At 50.5% G+C, this 17,578-nt stretch overlaps 4 protein-coding genes across 4 annotated transcripts; 2 read left to right on the forward strand and 2 right to left on the reverse strand.

Annotated features, from left to right (window-relative positions):
• Positions 1–258: 258 nt before the first annotated feature.
• On the forward strand, positions 259–2,457 carry N7518_009254 (pre-rRNA-processing protein ESF1; the record flags this gene model as incomplete). The annotated part of the gene is made up of 2 exons (XM_057190181.1): positions 259–325; positions 404–2,457. The coding sequence occupies 2 exons, from the start codon at positions 259–261 to the stop codon at positions 2,455–2,457; spliced, it is 2,121 nt and encodes a 706-aa protein (XP_057037837.1).
• Positions 2,458–3,634: 1,177 nt separating this feature from the next.
• N7518_009255 (uncharacterized protein) lies at positions 3,635–7,246 on the forward strand (the record flags this gene model as incomplete). Its single annotated transcript, XM_057190182.1, has 1 exon — positions 3,635–7,246. One exon carries the CDS (start codon positions 3,635–3,637, stop codon positions 7,244–7,246), a length of 3,612 nt encoding a protein of 1,203 aa, XP_057037838.1.
• A 350-nt stretch (positions 7,247–7,596) lies between these two features.
• N7518_009256 (putative sugar hydrolase) lies at positions 7,597–10,196 on the reverse strand (the record flags this gene model as incomplete). The annotated part of the gene is made up of 6 exons (XM_057190183.1): positions 7,597–8,733; positions 8,799–9,076; positions 9,139–9,794; positions 9,862–9,925; positions 9,979–10,093; positions 10,164–10,196. The coding sequence occupies 6 exons, from the start codon at positions 10,194–10,196 to the stop codon at positions 7,597–7,599; spliced, it is 2,283 nt and encodes a 760-aa protein (XP_057037839.1).
• A 593-nt stretch (positions 10,197–10,789) lies between these two features.
• iml1 (GTPase-activating protein IML1) lies at positions 10,790–16,276 on the reverse strand (the record flags this gene model as incomplete). Its single annotated transcript, XM_057190184.1, has 1 exon — positions 10,790–16,276. One exon carries the CDS (start codon positions 16,274–16,276, stop codon positions 10,790–10,792), a length of 5,487 nt encoding a protein of 1,828 aa, XP_057037840.1.
• Positions 16,277–17,578: the final 1,302 nt, after the last annotated feature.

Raw genomic sequence — 17,578 nt, forward strand, 5'->3', positions numbered from 1 at the left:
AGATTTACTCAAGTTTAAGTAGATACTATTACAATTTATGTTGTCAAGTTGTTCTACATGGGAAAGTCAAAAGAAGACTTGCCATTTTGAGAATACACGTGCCTGACCGCCCTGACTTCGACGGCAGAAAAAAAGAAATAATTTATTGGTCTCGACTATTTTCACTTGCTGAATCCGACGATATCTATTGATACTCAAGCATTGAAATAATTTTCTTGCTGCTTGTGGTGTGCAAAGTGAAATTTCCTAGCGCTCACAATGGCAGGCTCAGACAAGAAAAAGTCCAAGGCTGGCAAGTCCAAAGGCGAAGCCGGTCCAGCAATCAGTACGTCCAGCGGAAGCTTAAGACTTTGTTTTCAGGAAACCTCATGACCATGATTACTGACTCTTTGTGTCTCTGTAGCGGATCCTCGATTTGCGAACATCCAGACCGATCCTCGCTACCGTCTTCCCAGCAAACGCCAGACTCACGTCAAACTCGATAAGCGCTTTGCGCATGTGCTAGACGACAAGGATTTCTCCAGCAACGCTCCTGTCGATCGTTATGGACGAAAGCTTAGAAAAGACGACACTAAGGAAAAATTGAAGCAGTTTTACCAGGTGGATGAAGATGAAGACGAGGATGAGGACAGTGCCGACGACGACGAAGATGTCCAGAAAGAATTGAAACGGGTCAATGCTGCTTCATATGATCCTGCCCGTGATGGCGGCTTTGAGTCCTCGTCATCTGAAGAAGAAAGCTCCGACGAAGAAGAAGACGAGGCGGATGAGGATGTGATCGAGTTCCCGGACGAGCAACGGTCCGATGTGCCACTCGGCGAAGTGACGGATCGGATAGCTGTTGTCAACCTCGATTGGGAGAATATTCGTGCCGAGGACTTGATGGCAGTCTTTTCCAGTTTCCTTCCGTCTGGGGGGCGAGTGTTGAACGCCACAGTCTACCCTAGCGAATTTGGAAAGGAGCGCATGGAGAGGGAGGAGGTTGAAGGCCCCCCGAAAGAGATTTTTGCTTCTGGGAAGAAAAAGAACACCAGCCAAGATTCCGAAGAGGAGGAAATTAAGAAGTCCATGTTGAAGGCTGACGATGGTGAAGAATTCAACTCTACACAGCTACGGCGGTATCAGCTCGACCGACTGCGGTATTACTACGCCATTATCAAATTTTCATCAAAAGACGTCGCAAAGCATGTCTACGATCTGGTGGATGGTGTTGAATATTTATCAAGTGCCAACTTCTTCGATCTTCGCTTCGTGCCTGAGGACACTGACTTCTCCGACGACAAGTCCCGGGACGAGTGTTCTCGGATCCCCGACGGTTACAAGCCTACTGAGTTTGTAACGGATGCTTTGCAGCACAGCAAGGTCAAATTGACATGGGATGCGGATGACAAAACAAGAAAAGAAGCCCAGGCACGTGCCTTCCGGGGCTCACGTCAGGACATTGACGAGAATGACCTGAAAGCCTACCTCGGTAGCGATAGTTCCGAGAACGAAGAATCGGATGACGAGGACGGAGGCGTCGAAGTTGTCGATAATACTGCAGGAGAAGCTACAACCACAAAGCTATCCAAGAAAGAGGCCGAGAGACAGCGCATGCGTGCGTTGCTGGGTCTGAGCGTCGAGCCTACCCGCACCAGAGAGGAACGCCCCGTCGGCGAGATGGAGGTTACTTTCACATCGGGCTTGGCTGGCGGCCATGGCAAGGATACTATCTTCGAAAATGAACCGGAGATCGAAGAAAGCACGATTGACAAGTATGTGCGGAAGGAGCGTGAGCGCAAAAAGCGCCGAAAGGAGAAACTCAAGGCCAAGTCATCTACAGAGGATGGCGCTGCGGCGGACAGTGAAGACAATGAAGCTGATCTAGCCAAGGTGGGCCCAGCCGAGGTACCACAGCAAGAGGAAGAAGAAATGGGATTCAATGATCCCTTCTTTGATGACCCCGATGGAAAGGCCACAGCAGGTTCTCGACGCAAGGAGGAGAGGCGCAAGAAGCGTGAGGAGCGTGCTGCCGAGGAAGCCGCGTCAGCTGCCCAACGAGCCGAGTTGGAGCTGCTGATGGTAGATGACAAAAAGATCAACATCAAACACTTCGACATGAACGAGATTGAAAAGGCCGAGAAACAGGCCCGGAAGAAGGGCAAGGGCAAGAAGGGCAAGAAGGTGGAACTTGCCCAGACAGATGACTTTGAAGTCAATGTCAGCGATCCCCGTTTCTCACGTCTGTACGACACTCATGATTTCGCCATTGATCCTACCAATCCCCGGTTCAAGTCTACTTCCGGCATGAAGGCCCTGTTGGACGAGGGCCGTAAGCGCCGACGTACCGGTGATGATGCCGAGGCTGAGGCTCCAACAGAGAACCTGGATAGCAAGAAGAAGCAGAAGAAGTCCTCCAAGGAGTCTAGTTCCGAGGAGTTGAAGCGATTGGTCGCAAAAGTCAAGCGTTCTCACTGAGAGTATATTAGAACTGAAATGATTTGGAAGTTAATACACCGAGTTCAATAAGAACTTTCAGCTATGAATTGTTTTACATATGTACATTGAAAATATCAAATAAGATACTACAACATAGTAACATGCTGTATAGAATAGCTGACAGTCAATGTGACGCCTCGTGTCAACTTACTACAGGGAACGAAAACGGAAAAAACGAAAAAGAACCGGCTGAAGGGCAGAACCACGTGGATAGACGGCGAACAGGTCGGGGGTATTGAGAAAACATGATGATTACAGCATGTCAAGAGGTGTGGCATTCAGGGTTGCAGGCATGATGCTTGTATCACACGAGGTATGAGTGACGGTGTAGAGATGGCATGTGTCGATCATGAGTAGTATTTGGGAGATAAAGCATTTCCCTCCAATCCCAAATTCATATCCGTTGGAAATCACACAAATCAGCGCCTCCGAGTAACACGATTCCTTGTAAACCTGACTATACGGTGACACGATGACGGTAGCTTATAGCGACATGGTGGCTAGTAGTGGTTGGTATGGGTATCGTTGGATGTAGTTCCAATAGCCGGCAATACCTGGTCAAAATAGGGTCTTCCTATGCTGCTAAGTGTCGTACATCGTGGTGGTTTCTAGGAGGGCATCTATCAGAGCCAGAATCAAATCGATGTTGTATGAGAAGAAAGACATCTGCCAAAATGTTCACTATCGGTCACCGTAAGCGATGAGGCTGATATCATGTGACTTCTTTCACCGCCCTTTCGCGTTTCCGCTCCCCGGTGGTTGCTCTGCTGGTTTCTCTATTCCAGCAACTGGGTCCCTTAGAGAAGCTCTGGGATTATTTCATTGAACCTCCTGCCTTCCACACAATCCTGCTTAGACTGTGGCGTCACCTCATGGGTGCAAAGCCAATTTCTACCTCATAATTGCTGATCCAAGCCCCACTGCTGCACCTCATCCCACCTTCCACTTCCACTCTCCCATAACTCTGGATCTTCTCAATTCCTCTCATCGTTTGATGATGATTCTTGCTTCGTTGAATTAAGCTATGGGTTGATGCAGCCTAGATACCCTAGCTGCCTGATACCCATCGTTACACTACGTGAATTCGACCGGCCCGTTTTCTATCCCTACAACTAAGTACTTGTTCACTCTGCGGGTTTCCCCGTTCTCATTCATCATGATTGGCCGACTCTTGAGTAGCGCTGTGTCGACTCTGAACCCGGTGACATACTCTGGACGAAGCAATGGAACGCCTCTTGAGTCTGTGACCGAAGAGGAACATACCTCCGGTCTTCTTTTCCCCGACGCCAGCCTCCTTCGACGTTCCCATACCCATGCGTTCCCATTGCAGACGACTTTCAATTCTCCGAATGCCTCGACTGCTGGTGCATATGATGATCGTGGGGGAATGGAATTGGATGCAATCAAAGATTTTCGTGTAATTGTCGCACAAAATGCTTTGGGCGACCGAGATGCATGTGTCTTACTTGACACTCGTGCGTCCGATTCGTCTCCCGCCGGTCTTGGAGTCGACCCACAAGGAAACGACCAGGCGGGTCTTAGACATACTCGAGCAGCCTCAAGCCTTTCTCGTGGAACTCGTCGCAATCCTCAATCCTCCCTCCTCGACTCGAGTCCACTCTCCGCGGCTGCAGAGGCACGCCGGTCGTCACCAGCCGGCCCAGGTGCCTTTTCCCGTGCTCGAGGCCGTAGCTCTACATTGGCACCACCGGGGACATGGCATGACCCTGGCTCATCGCGACACTCCTCCGACTCCAATGATACCGGCCTTCTGAACTGCATCTTCGGCAGCAGCGCCTTCAGCTACCGTGGGTCGTCTACCAAAATGCACATAATTTCCGCTGATGAAAGCCCGGCAACTGGGGTGAGTGCATCATCCGCCACCGGCAGTCCACTTTCCCGGGCCTATACCGCAGGGAATCCCTCGGCTCCGATAGGAGCCCGAGGAGTGGACGACAAGCCACCTGCCAAAGTCACGGTTCTCTTGACTCGCATGTTCAGTGTGAATCTTCCTGAAGGAGCAGAGGCATCGGCCGAACGACATGACTATGCCAATGCTCTTTACCAAGAGTCATTGCCCGAGATGGAGTTCCCATTCCCGGATGTTTCTAAGCGCAAGAAGATCAAGGAGAAGAAAACACCAATGTACGCGGTTGCAATTACGATCCAGATCCCCTTGCTGCCACGCAACAATGGACGTCCTGTCTCAAGATTTAGTACTCCAGGCGCAGATTCTCCTCGGCCACGGTTCTCAAGCTCGCTGGATTCTGATCACCGCTGGCCTGGTGCATTCTTTGACGATAGTCTATCTTCTGCCTCTCCCCCAGCTAGCCTGGATGAGCGTCTGGACTTATTAGTTGATCATTGGGATGTCATCACTCGTACACTCTCCCACCTCGAAAGACTTGTTCGCAATGAAATTCTCTTTCTTTTGAAGAAAGTGGACTCTTTATCCGGGCCACACCCAAAGCCTGCGAAGCATCCCAATATGCAGCGGACCAACCAGACCATTGTGCATTTACCTGCTAACATTCTATCAGTCAATTCGAAGCTCAAAGAAGAAGCTATTCGCAGCTCTCGCCGGATCGCCCTTGCTCTTCAAACCCCATATGTGGTCACTGGACAAAGTCGCTGGGGCGTCTGGCGGGAGGAAGGCCGTTCAATTGTCCGTGGCCTGGGCGACAAAGAGCAGAACTTCTTCTTCTTAGTGGTTTTGACAGCATTTTTGGGAAATCACACCGAGTGGCTCAACAGCCTTGGCCCGGAGTGGTACCGTCGCCGCCACAACCAGCAGCACAAAGCTCAGCAGGATGGCGAACTCATTCTTGCAAACAGAACAGTCATTATATGCCCAGATAAGATGACTGCTCGTCGTCTCGTGTTCTTACTAGCCGCTTTCTTGCCCTCCAAACAACGGCTGGAGCCATTGCCTTCCCCTATCAGACCTGGCACATCGCCCTCACTGCGTGCTATCTCTCAAAGCCCACCGACTGTACCTATCCTCCGCCAGGAGTCTCTCCGGAGAGCGATCGATAGACGAGCTCGCGCTCAGCGAATGATCATGGGCGATAATGATTACCACCAGCGGTCAGTGAGCGTTTCGTCTCAGGAGACCGCTCAGCGGTCGTTAGATGGATCTGAAATAACCCCAACGGCGGAAAACTCAGCCTCGGCCCGCAGAGGGTCTGATGCTCGCTCTATCAAACCCCCGGGTGCAAACATGCACCGGAAGGATGCTCGGGCCATGAATACGAGCGAAGCAACTACTTCTATGATCACTCAGAGCAGTACAGTTCCTGTTCCCCATTTTACTTCTCAGCCAAGCCATTCAAGTCAGGCCAGAGCGGACCGCAGTGCAGCCGAAGGCAACGAGAGCCTAGCGTCAGAGACCCTGCTCAAGAGCCTCCAACGGTGTGACAGCTCTACAGCGAGCACAAACGGCAGTATTTCCTCGGCTGGAGGCCGCTGGGGTGGTATTTTCTCCGGTCTTTGGAGCTCCCGTCAAGGCTCATCTACCGAAAGTAGCGAGCCATATTCCCCATCCCCATCTGAAACGCGAAAAAGGTCTGTCTCTACAATATCTGGTCCTGCTAGGCGCGGATCAACCACTTTGACTCAAATGGTCAAGGAAGTCACGGAAAATGAGGATGGGCACAGGCCCGAAACAGCCCCTAGTGGAAATATCTCAATTCCAACTGCATCTGTCGCTGCTCCCCACAAAACCGAGACTGCCTCGCCAGAGCCATCATCACTCACCAGCCAAGTTCGGGAGTCGCCTTTGAAGTTGTCAGTCCGAGCAGAGGAAGGCGTGGTGGATGTTGACCTTCCACTTCCTGGTTTCATGTCACTTTCTTCGTCCGGTGATTCAACGATTGCCTCGCCAAAGAAGACTCGAACCTCCGTCACCAGCATGGATGCAGTTGCTTCTACGCACAGCAGTGGCTCCGGGTTCCCCGGTACTATGAAGGACAGCGATGGACCGACTGCCCATGTGGCTGGTTGGTTGAAGAATTTCCATGAGGATTTCTCGCTCCAAGCGGTCCGGCCTTACGCTTCTCTTGAAGCAGAAATCAAACAGGCAATGCGGGCTGAACCATCCCCATACATCCCATTCACATCCGATGCGGATGTGAATGGGAGATGGGTAGATGTTGCGACGACTTTGATTGCAGACACTAAGGCTTCTACGGTGAAACGACTCCGCTTGCGACGTAAGATAATAGTGGGTCACAGCTCTGGAACTCCTCATACTCCTTCTTCGCCTGCCAGCGCTGCTCCCCGTGGGGGTACATCAGCCTCACACTTCACCAGCTTCTTTTCTGGACATGATAAACCTAACCACGGCCCCGTCACTGATGAGCGGGACCAGACCTTTGTGGAAGAGCGGTTCATCGAGGAGCCTGTGATGGATCTCGACGGAGTTCTAGTTGATGCTGTCGAGCGTGTCTTGGGGCAGAGCGGTTATTCGTCGATGGAACAGTCGCGTGCCCCTTCCCCTAACCGCGCTCGTAAAGCTGAAGATAAGGGTCCGTCTTCCAGAGGCGATGAAGCCCCTCCCCTTGAAGTGCCTCGTGGTGAATGCCGCAAGATGGTGCTCGGGGCCCTCGAAGAAGTCGTCCGCCTTGTCACCGCCGAACACTGCCGTGAAGATGTGGACAGCACGCACGGGCTGGCCGACCGCGAGCGGAGAAGAGCACTATCAGGTGCTGATAATACGTTGCGTGAAGGAATCCGAAAGTGGCTCCTTGACGTTGAAGAAGTTTGGTGATTCTGCTTTACCAAGCTTTTTACGGTTACTAATTGCATATCCATGCCTATTGCACTTATGCATTGTTCTTTTTCTTTCGTCTGCCCAGCATTTAGTGATTTGGTCTTGCCTGATATGGTACCAGACCTGGGCTTCGAGCTTTTGAATACGTTTCTCTTCTTTGCTTTTTCTTCTGTTTTTCGACTTTGCATCTTGCATTGCGACTTGTTTGAATATGATACCCACACACTTCATACTGAGGTTTAGTTCCGCTTGTGGGAGCTATTCCCCTACCTTTCTAATATGACTCTTGACCAATTTGATGCAAATGACATACGTTCCATGATTTTCATTCTCTATTTGATACGTATCTACGCGACATAAACCAATTTCACACTGTGACCACTTGCTTCAGCCTTTCCATCCGCAGTAGGAGAGACCCGGACAGTCTTCAAGATCTCGCCTGACTGGGCTGAGTTGATAATTTCGACTGTAGTCTCAGCACGCAGGTGCCCATTGACCAGCAACTCAATTCCCTCTAAAGCATCATCCTCAGGGGCCTTGATCGTTGGATTGGTAACTGTAACAGACCCGGGACGGATCAAAATGGGCATGGTATCAAAGTCATGAGTCTCCGTATACCAACGACCAGACTTATAAGTCTTGGAATGATCAAACCACGAGATCCATTTCCCAGCCTCATCATCAGGAGACAGAGGCACATAGAAAGTGACCTCTCCCTCCTCCGTAAACACGGGCGCAACCAGCAAATTCGGCCCGAACATATACTGCGTATCAACAGCATACGTGTTAAGGTCCTCTGGGAACTCCAAGAAAAGCGGCCTCATAAGCGGCGTGCCGTTTCCATGGCCCTTCAGTGCCTCCTGCAGAATATACGGAGTAAGCAAGATCTTGCGCTTAACGCAATCCCGCAGCACATCCGAGCAATCCTCTCCATATATCCACGGCACACGGAACGAAGACGACCCATGCAAACGCGAGTGCGTCGACAGTAGACCAAACTGCACCCACCGTTTGTACAGCGCCGGTGGCGGCGTACCCTCGAATCCACCGATATCAGACGCCCAGAAGATATATCCAGACAGCATCAGGCTCAGTCCACCGCGCAGTGACTCAGCCATAGCCTCGAATGTGCTCTCACAGTCGCCGCCCCAGTGAACCGGGTATGCCTGTCCGCCTGGTGCGGTACTGCGCGCGAACAGGAGACCCTGGTTGTGACCCACACGCTTGCTGAGTGTCTCGTATACGGTCTTGTTGTAGAGTAGAGCGTAGTAGTTGTGCATGCGCTCGGGGTCAGCGCCGTTGTGGTATTGGACGCCCTTGACTGGGATGCGCTCGGCAAAGTCGGTCTTGAAGCTGTCGACGCCCATCCCCACTAGTCGCTCTAGGTGCGAGTTGTACCACTTACTGGCGGCGGGATTCGTGAAGTCCACGACGGCCATGCCGGCTTGCCACATGTCCCATTGCCACACTGAGCCATCGGTGCGCTGTAAATTGTTAGTGATTGTTTCTTCGATATCATTTTTCTTGTGTGCTAGTGTCCGGAACATACCTTGATAAAGTATCCGTTCTTCTTGCCTACTTCAAACAGTGGCGATGCCTGGGCGATGTACGGGTTGATCCAGACACTGATGCGGAGACCGCGCTCCTTGAGGCGCTTGAGATACCCCAACGCATCCGGAAACATCTCCGAGTCGAAGTCGAAGTCGCACCACTGATAGGACTTCATCCAGAAGCAATCAAAATGGAAGACGCCCAGTGGGATGTCGCGGTCACGGAACCCATCAAGGAATCCAGTGACGGTCTCTTCGTCATAGTTGGTCGTGAAGCCTGTATAACAATGTCAGCTTATTTCTCCAGATTTCCAGAACAAATGAATATCCCGAACTCACTCGTAGTAAGCCAGAGGTTATAGCTCCACGACGGAACCAAAGCCGGCCTGCCAGTCAAAGCAGTATACCGATTCAGAATGTCCTTTGGTGTAGCTCCATACACAAAAAAGTACTCAATCTCCTCACCAGGAACAGAGATATTGACCCGAGTAGTGCGCTCAGACTGCACCTCCAGACTAACCTTGCCTGGATGATTGATGAAAACACCATATCCTTTAGAGCTGATATAGAAGGGGATATTCTTGTAGGCCAACTCGGACGAGGTACCGCCATCCTCATTCCAGATATCGACCGTCTGTCCGTTCTTAACCAGAGGCCCGAACCGTTCTCCAAGACCGTAGACTTTCTCGCCAACGCCGAGGTCAAGCCCTGCGAGCATATATCCCTGGCGCTCGGCGTATATGCCGTCATCATAGCGATGCTTCTCAGTGCGCTGGTCGCGAACGTATCCGATAGAGCGCGGCGATTGGCCTGTCAGTTTATTACCGGCTGGAGATTGGAATTCCAAGACTAGATCATTGGCGGAGGTGTTCACAGCCAAATTGAGTGACCCGCTTGTGTAGTTGAGCTTCTTTTTGGCATCGTCGTGCTGGATCTTGGTGTGTCCGGTGGTTTTGTTTAGGTGATAGTGAGGACCGTTGTCGTTTTGGCCAGCCCTGTATGCTGTTAGTGGTTGCCAAAACAAACACTGAGAGCTCTGGGTTTAGCCCTTGAGGTACTTACCAATGGACAAGCTTCACGCCGATGATACCCTCCACTGGTGAGGTGACCCGTCCGGAGACGGTGGCTATAGACTCTCGTTAGCTTCTGGATTCCTATACCAAAAGATTAAAAGCGCACGCGAATTGAGGGTATTTCCTCGGTGTGCCTGGAACTTGTTCAACAGCAGATTGACCGAGTCGTGTTCAACTGAAAATCGTTCCACGTTGCTCATCCACTCAATGTTGACGCCATCCTGTGCCAGCCGATTGCGTGTCAGTAATCATTCCATGCCAAATTCATTAACCAGAAGCGAGGGAAATTACCTGCAGGCACCACATCCCCGAGGTGAACTTCATCTCGAGAGAAAAGGCCAATTGATATCCTTGTTCCTGAAATTCGTTCTGCACAAGCTACCCCAGATACTGGTGGCTACGTTTCAGCTTTGGATGCTGATAAAGACAAAAGAAGAAAGTGAATGACAGGGAGGGCAGTCAAGCTCTTTTTGTTTTACGCCGGTACGCCATGGGGAAGGTAGACCTGCTTCATTTGACACGGCGTATCGTCCGCGATGGCCTGATTCTGAATAGTGCATTCGCCAGAGAGCTCCGCTATTTTCTGGAGCTCGGGGTAGCACATAAGGCGGGGGTAAATTCTCGGCGTGGGAGATACCGTTGGATCAGTGCGGTTTGAATATCGGCTGAATGGCTGATATCAGGCTAAAATGCATGGTGGCTTGGCCTAGCGTTGACGAGGGATTTTATATCGAGAGGCTGGATATTTTTGGATTCCCCTCTAGATCGAGATCGAAGTATGTAAAATCTGCACGGAATACGCGGAAGGTCGAATAAAATCAAATTCTTTTCACGGTAACTTTTGTTAAAGCATAGCTAATATCGCATTTCATGTGGGTACAAATTCATCAAAGCGTCAAATGGGTATCGTCGAATGGTCAGATCAAGGGTCGTAAGCTGCCACTCCTAGGGCTGGGATTGTAGCTGATGCTTTCCGCCCGAGCCCTGGCAAGTGTAATTTCCGGTGATATCAGTCCGTCGCGCGAATCACGGGTGATCCGAGATGGTAATCCTGGCGGCAGTGGGATATGATGACTGACTACGCTGGCAGGAAGCTCGAGGGACGGGATCGATGCATCCATTAGGTTTGCGGTAGTCGATTCCACCTTCGTGGATAACGGACGAGCATGCGACTCCGAGTAGAACTGCTCTAGTTGGGCTGCATCGTTGCAGAACTCAGATAGGCCATTAAGAATGTGTTCCGGAGCGCGGTACAAGTTTCCCGCGTCGAGGCTTGCTGATCCAGCTGGGGTAAGTGGGCTGCCGATGCTTCCAATGTCATGAACGGGCCGGGTTATTGGAGAAAGTCGGGGCGAGATGCGGTCAAGTCCATCACGGCCTCGGAAGTCGGATCGATTGTGGTTTTCAAAGCGGGCTGCGTCTCGACTCGCGGTACTGCGGGTGCTCACCAGCCGATTCGCAAGGACAAGGAACTCACCTTCGTCGGTGATCTGCGCGAGGATGCTTCCGGTTCGGTGGATGAACTGCGGGTACTTGTAATCGGGCTTTCCCCAGGAGTAGGAGACTTCAACGTCTGCTGGGAATGCAGAGGAGGCTTCGAAGTCAAGTACGAAATCAAACTTTCGCAGTATGGCCTTCTGGTAGTAGAGGCGATCCGGTGGACCCGGCTGCGCAAATGACGCATTGTTGAACACAGTGTGCAATGGCCCTTTGGGTGGTGGGATCTTGAGTGTGACCTTGTAGGGTTTCCGGAATGGCTGCGTCTTGTCGATAGCACAGGCTTCGGCGATCGGCACCTGTACCAATTTCAGCCCGAATTTGTCTGCGGTCGAAGCCCAAGAAAGCACGGTATCTTCAATCAACTTGGGGGTCGTGCTCATCCAGCTGAGTTCGATATGGAAGCAATTCTCGGGGTTATGTAGTCGGTCCCAATGAAGATCAATCACTTCCGGCCGATTCGACCGCTTGCGCGGATCAACATCGAATTTCATGGACTTGGACAACATGATGGCGACCTTGTTCTTCGCCTTGGTGGGAGTGCTGGGAGTCTGTGGTATGCGCTCGTCGATGCTGTCTGATCGAGCTTTGAGGCTGGCAGGAGAGTCCTTGACAGTCCCGATAGCGGGTGTCGACGGCATCGATTTGTCTGTCCTAAGTTGAGGGAACCAGCTTCCTCGAGACTCTGGACGAGTGACACGATAATCAGCACAGACTTGGTAGAAATAGTTGCCATCTCGGAAATTGTGTCTCTTCTCCACATGTTGGAACAAGCCATGATCGATCAACTCGTTGCCGAATTTGACTGCCTGTTCACGAGTATCGATATCACGTATGTTTTGCAACAGCCAGGTTGTGAATTCAAATCCAATGAAGCAATTATAATGTAACCTCCAATGCCACCGTCGGTCCATCATCCGGACGCCCTTTTCGCCTTGGATAATTTGCGCCAACGACATAAGATTAATGCTAGATCTGTCCAACAGTTCCGACTCCGGCAAGAGCTGAGCCGGGGCATTGTCGAGCCCTGGATCAGTGAGTAGCAAACGGTCCAGCTCTGCCGTAACGATTTCCGATGGATTGCGTGTTTGGTACATGATATTCAAGGGATTCTGGTCTCGCTTGGGATTTGACGTCTCGAAAAGCTTTTCCTCCGGCGACACGTATTTGAATCGTTGCCAAATATGGGTCAGTTGGCTGATCCCCAGCAAATGAATTTCTTCTTCGTTATCCTCATGAGAAGTTTGCAAATTTCGCCGAGAATTGGCATGGAGTTGAAGCGGAATCAAGACGTAACGGACTCGCCAGAATTGCAGCTGCTGCGCTGGATTTTGGAGATAATCTCGATGACCAGCCACATAATTATCGGCATAGTTCCAGTTGTACTCTTCGGAGGTTGGATCCAGCTTGATGTCCTTCACTTCGTATTCCGCGCTCAATATTGTTTTCATCGCCGGTTGATAAAGAGTAAAGGTAGGCTTCTTGGGAGAAATGATCACCGCAGAGTTTTGATGCGTAAAGCGGGTCACTTCAACTTCTCCCCCTTGGAGGCAGACAAGTCGGTGAATCGCGTTGCCTTTGGAGAGAAACACTGTGAGCCCATCGCGCTCTAGACCTCGGAAATCGAAGACGTTTAATGATTCAAGGGTGGGCTGCGCGGACACTTCAGCCACATGTTTTCCAACAATGAGTTGGAAGCCATGAGAAAGCCGCAGCGAGATCATTTCTCGTAAAAGTACCCCGCGTGTCTTTGGTGCTTCAATGCCTTCGGAATCTTCATTTGGGAAGACACGATATGGTGTCTGTAGATAGTCTGAAGCAAGCACGCTAGCTGTCGGAAATTCTTCAGTTGTCAATGGAAGCACCGCAGGAGACTTCAAACTCTTCCACTTCACCACAGCCACATGTGGGGGCCGAGGATATGCATGTTGCCAACGACCAAACCAACTAATATCTCGCAGCACATCTTTAGGGGTATTGCATGGGTTGACCGATCGGACCCACGGGGCTAAAGCTTTGCTCGGGGAGCTCCGCGCATGTAGCTCGCGCGGACTATGGCTGAGAGTGATCTCGATATTGTGATCGTTCGGAGGATCACCATGGCCCCGACCGACTTCATTCGCTGGCGTGTCCATCGACAGCGATTCATGGGGGCCCGCCTCCTCTGGCCGTTCGGATTCCTTTGGTGGATTTTTGGGAGGCATTTTGATGGAAATCGGCTTAGCAGGAGTTTGGGACGACTTGGCGGGTGTTGAAGGCGTCGAAAATACCTCGAAGACCGATGTAGTCGATGCAGTTTCTGACGGACTCAAAGAAGTGATGCTCCTGGTATCGGAAATTGATCCGGCAGGAGTTCTTTGGTTTGTCATCGGCATAGCACTGGCATGTTCTACATTTACCACTGTGCTTGCCAAGGCTCTCGGAGGAGTAGCGCTCAAGCCTCGAAGTGCGAAGCTAATTGTCCGAGAAATACGTGATGCCATTGGCACCGGCGTCCTTTTCAACACTGGTTTTATGGGAGACATACTCTTGACCGAGCCTGGGCTTTTTGGTGTAGTCATATTCGACTCAATTCTTCGAGGACCAGAGTGCAAAGAATCATTCTCGTCTGCTGGATTCGTTTCATGATGGCGAAGGCGCGTGATAGAGCGGGCAGACAACCGTTCATGCACTCCACCCCCAGCAGCCTGGACTTCCGCTTCACTGGGTCGCTTTGCCTTGGGCGCTTTGGTACCCTGGTGCGGTTTTGGAGAGACAGCGAAAAGGGTTTCATCGTATTGATCCATCCAAGACATCACTGCCTTTCGTGAACTCCGCGTATCTCGAGTCTGCGATTCATTTTGGTCTGCCACGTTTTGAACAAAGGACCCCCGGCGAAGACTATCACTAAGTTGTCCTTGTCCCTTGAATGATGAAGGGTTCGTGAAACGGGTTTTAGGGGGAGCGCGACTACCTGAATTGTAGCCGGGCCAAGATCCACGAGGTCTTGTTCCACCGCGCCCTTCAGTAAGGTAGGGGATTGTGATGTTTGCTTGTTCGCTTTCCATAACTCCCATCATTTGGATCTCATACATACGCACTCGTGGCGTGAATGCCTTTGATGGACGAGTGACGGTAAGAGAGATTGGCGCATTTGGGTCTTTTTTCAAGATTCGCCGGGACTCTCGGTACGTTTCAGGGTTCCAATAGGAGATATCAAGCCAATGAGGGATGCCAAAGCTCCATTCCTTGGCTTGAGGTGTTGCCCGCTCCCTCATTCTAGTTGCAGACAGGTATGAGCTTGGAGAAAGATATGATGTTCTGCTGACAACGCTTGAAAGGGAATGGTGTATCTCAGAAGACATCCTATCCCTGTTCACTTCACTGGATCTAGCTCCCCCCGAATCCCCAGAAGGTTGCTCCACTGGCTCCCGGTATTTGAAAAGTGGCACAGAATGGAGAGGCATCGGACTCAAACAGACTAAGTCAATTGCTATGCCTCGGTTCGCAAGGGCTTCTGTTGTAGAAGCCAAGGACTCGTAGGAAACCTCGAAAACGCCACTACCAGGTGTGATAACAATGATCGAGGTGCCAGTATGGACCATGTCGCGATCGATATGATCAAAAGCCAGATGAGCAGAAGCGAGATGAATGGCCTCTAAAATATTTCCTCGTAGAGCTGAACTTGGGTGCCCGGCAATGGTCGCCATGTTTGGCTTGGAGTTCTTGATACCAGATACAGGATCAACGTCGTCCGGTTTTAGAATTGACACATCTCGTAAGAAGGTCCTGAATTCCCTTTTCAGCTCGTCTAGGATGGTCGTCCAATGGCCGCTTGCCATATCATTTACTACCACACGGTAGAAATCTCGAGTTGGAACTTTGTTTGGTCCAAATTTGCTGTTCAAGTTTCCAGCGCTGAGTTTAGGCTGACCTGGAGTGTTGGGTTTATCATATTCGACTCGAGTGAATAGCACAATAGTTACCAAATGTTTGGCGTCCGAATTAGCCCATCGCTTGAAGAGCTCCGGTAGGAAACCATTGATAACCCGACTGAAGAGGATGTCCCCAGTGCCCTCCGAGTCAAAGTCCCACATTTCTTTCGACATTTGGATGAATAGGACATATTTTGCGGACTCGCTTCGGAGAATAGGGATTGTATGTGGCGAAAAATATCCCGAAAGGCATTTCTTCTCTCGGATAAAGATGTTCTTGACAGTGGCTTTGATGCTTCCCATAAACATGATCTTTTGTCCTTTATACATGATTTTATCTGATAACTCCGACATGACTAGTCTCCACATGTCCGATCGGACCATGTATTGATCGCGAAAGGCAATATCGACATGAGACGCTGCACATTGGTCTCGATCCACAATCGCCAATGTAACTTGAGTTCTATTCTTGAAACCAAAGATGCTGGCAATGTTGTTGGTCACTGAGATCTCCAATTGAGGATTCCGAGCCTTGGTTTCTGGTGGTAAGGCCTTCACGACGAATAAACAACGGCTCTGCAGTGGAGTCTTGAACTTCGAGGTGCTGTCCGTTTGAGCCGCCGAGTTGAGTTCGGCATGACCCTCACGAGCAGCCTTCGAAGCTGCCTCTGGCTTAAGCGTAGAATAACCAGCATCGCCAGAGCCCCGTATGGGTAGGATCTCGACGAGATCGCCAACTTGCACTTCAGTTTCGCCGAAAGCCGATGGATTCAACAAAATCTCTTCACGCGAAAACGTCTCATCGTGCACCCAAAGCGCACATTGGTGTCGTGTCCAGCTTGCCGAGGAAAGCCTGACAGTCCGATCATCTATGGCTTGGTCGTGGTCATGGTCACGGTTCGAAGCCTCCAGTGAGTGGGTGGAGCTGCTTTCCAAGCTCGCCGCGCTCACTTGCCTCAGGTGCGACCGCCGCATGGGCCCGCGCAAAGACATTTCTGTATGACGTTATGCTTGCATTTCGCTGTAATTAGTTAATTTAGATTTCAGAATGCGTCCATGAGTTCTTGCAAGAGATAGCCTTTTGCAGAGGGGGAGATACCACGGTCACGTGAATTATCCTGGTCACATGATATTTATGCCTGAGGCAAACAATAAATGTCGGATTAACCGTTTCCGTAAAATATAGGTCCAATCAATGGGTTTCAATCAGTCCCTATTTCTGTACTGGCTCAGCTGGCAATTTATGGAGCCTGATTACATAAACTAAAATAAACAATAACTAACTAACTAACTAGTTAACTAACTAGTTAACTAACTAACTACACATTGTTAGGATTAATAGATCCTCCGGTATCCTCTGGTATGCTGACTTGCATACTCCGACAACATCGATCTATGGCGTAATCATACAAGAGCAGTCGCTGATTTCCAGGCATCATACGGATTGAATCAATTGACTTGATAGATAATGAATTATTTGCTATCCGAAAGCCAACGGGAAGAAAAACAACGAAAATAATTGAATTCTGGTGAGAGACTAGTTCCGAACCCTAAACGGCAGGTTTATAGAGTCAGCCTGCATGAAAAGAAAACATGTATGCACGACCTGTTCCAGCCGATAGGCTGGCGCATGTTCTCCGGACACAACAGGCAGGCAGCATTGAAACACTTTTTTGTCCTCCGTAGCTCGCGCCGAGACGGCTTGATTATCTCTCGGTGGACTAGATTCACAACAATCACAACAATGGTCACATGAACCCGTAGCGGCGGAACGCCCGACTCGACGCTTGACCGAAGAGCCCAAATTTAAGCCACCCAATCTCATTTTTTCTCTTTGACATGACTCTCCATTGACGTCAAAGAGGAATGGAAAGCGATTGTCTTGTGATTTAGGGTGCGCTTGGGTCGTGGTCCTCTTGAACGGTTCCAACACGTGGCTCGATTTCCCGCTGCATTTTGCGTTGCGCTATTGATAGGCTCGAGTCGGAGATGAATTTTGCCTGAGATCACAGGGGCGGAGAAGCTTTATGATTTTTTCCTGGAAAAATGACACTGAATGGTGGCTCAATGGATTTGCGCGTGCACTAACAGAAAAACCAAGAGCAACGGGCGCGTTGCTCCGAAGTCCATCCCTATCCTCGCATAAACCAGCTTTTAGCTCAGCTTCCAGTGAAGTATGAGCATCTTCATATCACGGCTCATATCACCGGTCATATCACTATCGTGGCGCTTCTTCTCGGACTTACATTATGAGATGAAGCAAAGACCGAGGCTTTCGTTCACGTTTTGGCATCT

This window comes from Penicillium psychrosexuale (genome assembly GCF_028828465.1).
Source record: "Penicillium psychrosexuale strain IBT 29551 chromosome Unknown utg000005l, whole genome shotgun sequence".
NCBI lineage: Eukaryota > Fungi > Ascomycota > Eurotiomycetes > Eurotiales > Aspergillaceae > Penicillium > Penicillium psychrosexuale.